The 734-nt window shown below is 55.6% G+C and overlaps 1 protein-coding gene across 1 annotated transcript in view; it reads left to right on the plus strand.

Moving 5' to 3' along the window:
- The window catches only part of kif21b (kinesin family member 21B), an 89,336-nt gene extending 89,047 nt beyond the window's left edge, over nucleotides 1-289 (plus strand). The window contains exon 34 of the mRNA XM_048255695.1: nucleotides 159-289. Coding sequence (XP_048111652.1) covers nucleotides 159-258 — 100 coding nt within the window. The 3' untranslated portion in view covers nucleotides 259-289. The remainder of the gene's footprint in view (nucleotides 1-158) is intronic.
- The last annotated feature ends 445 nt before the right edge of the window (nucleotides 290-734 follow it).

A 734-nucleotide genomic window follows, 5' to 3' on the forward strand; every position in this document is an offset into this window, starting at 1 on the left:
GTGTGTGTCTTGTTACATCTTTGTTGTATGCTTGCATGTGTGTATATTTGTTTTGTCTGTGTGTGTTTGTGTTTTGATATGGGTGTGTGTCTGTAAATGTTTGTGTGTCTGTGTCTTTGTAAATTTGTGTGTGTGTGTATATGTGTGTGTGTGCTCAGTGACTGCCGGGTGAAGCTGTGGAGCTACGTGCCGGGGCTGACCCCCTGTCTCCCGCGTAGAGTTCTGGCCATCAAGGGCCGAGCCACCAGCCTCCCCTGAGCTCCTCCTCCTCCGCCTCCTCCTCCTGCTGCTGGTACTGACCTCCTCTTCCTCCTCCTCCTCCTCCTCCTCCTCCTCCTGCTGCTGGTACTGACCTCCTCCTCTTCCTCCTCCTCCTCTTCCTCCTCCTCCTCCTGCTGCTGGTACTGACCTCCTCCTCTTCCTCCTGCTGCTGGTACTGACCTCCTCCCTCCTCTTCCTCCTCCTCTTCCTCTCCTCCTCCTGCTGTTGGTACTGACCTCCTCATCTTCGTCCTCCTCCTGCTGTTGGTACTGACCTCCTCATCTTCCTCCTCTTCCTCCTCCTGTTGGTACTGACCTCCTCATCTTCCTCCTCCTCCTCCTGCTGGTACTGACCTCCTCCTCTTCCTCCTCCTCCTCTTCCTCCTCCTCCTCCTGTTGGTACTGACCTCCTCCTCTTCCTCCTCCTCCTCCTGTTGGTACTGACCTCCTCCTCTTCCTCCTCCTCCTCTTCCT

Source organism: Alosa alosa, chromosome 10 (genome assembly GCF_017589495.1).
Source record: "Alosa alosa isolate M-15738 ecotype Scorff River chromosome 10, AALO_Geno_1.1, whole genome shotgun sequence".
Taxonomy (NCBI): domain Eukaryota; kingdom Metazoa; phylum Chordata; class Actinopteri; order Clupeiformes; family Clupeidae; genus Alosa; species Alosa alosa.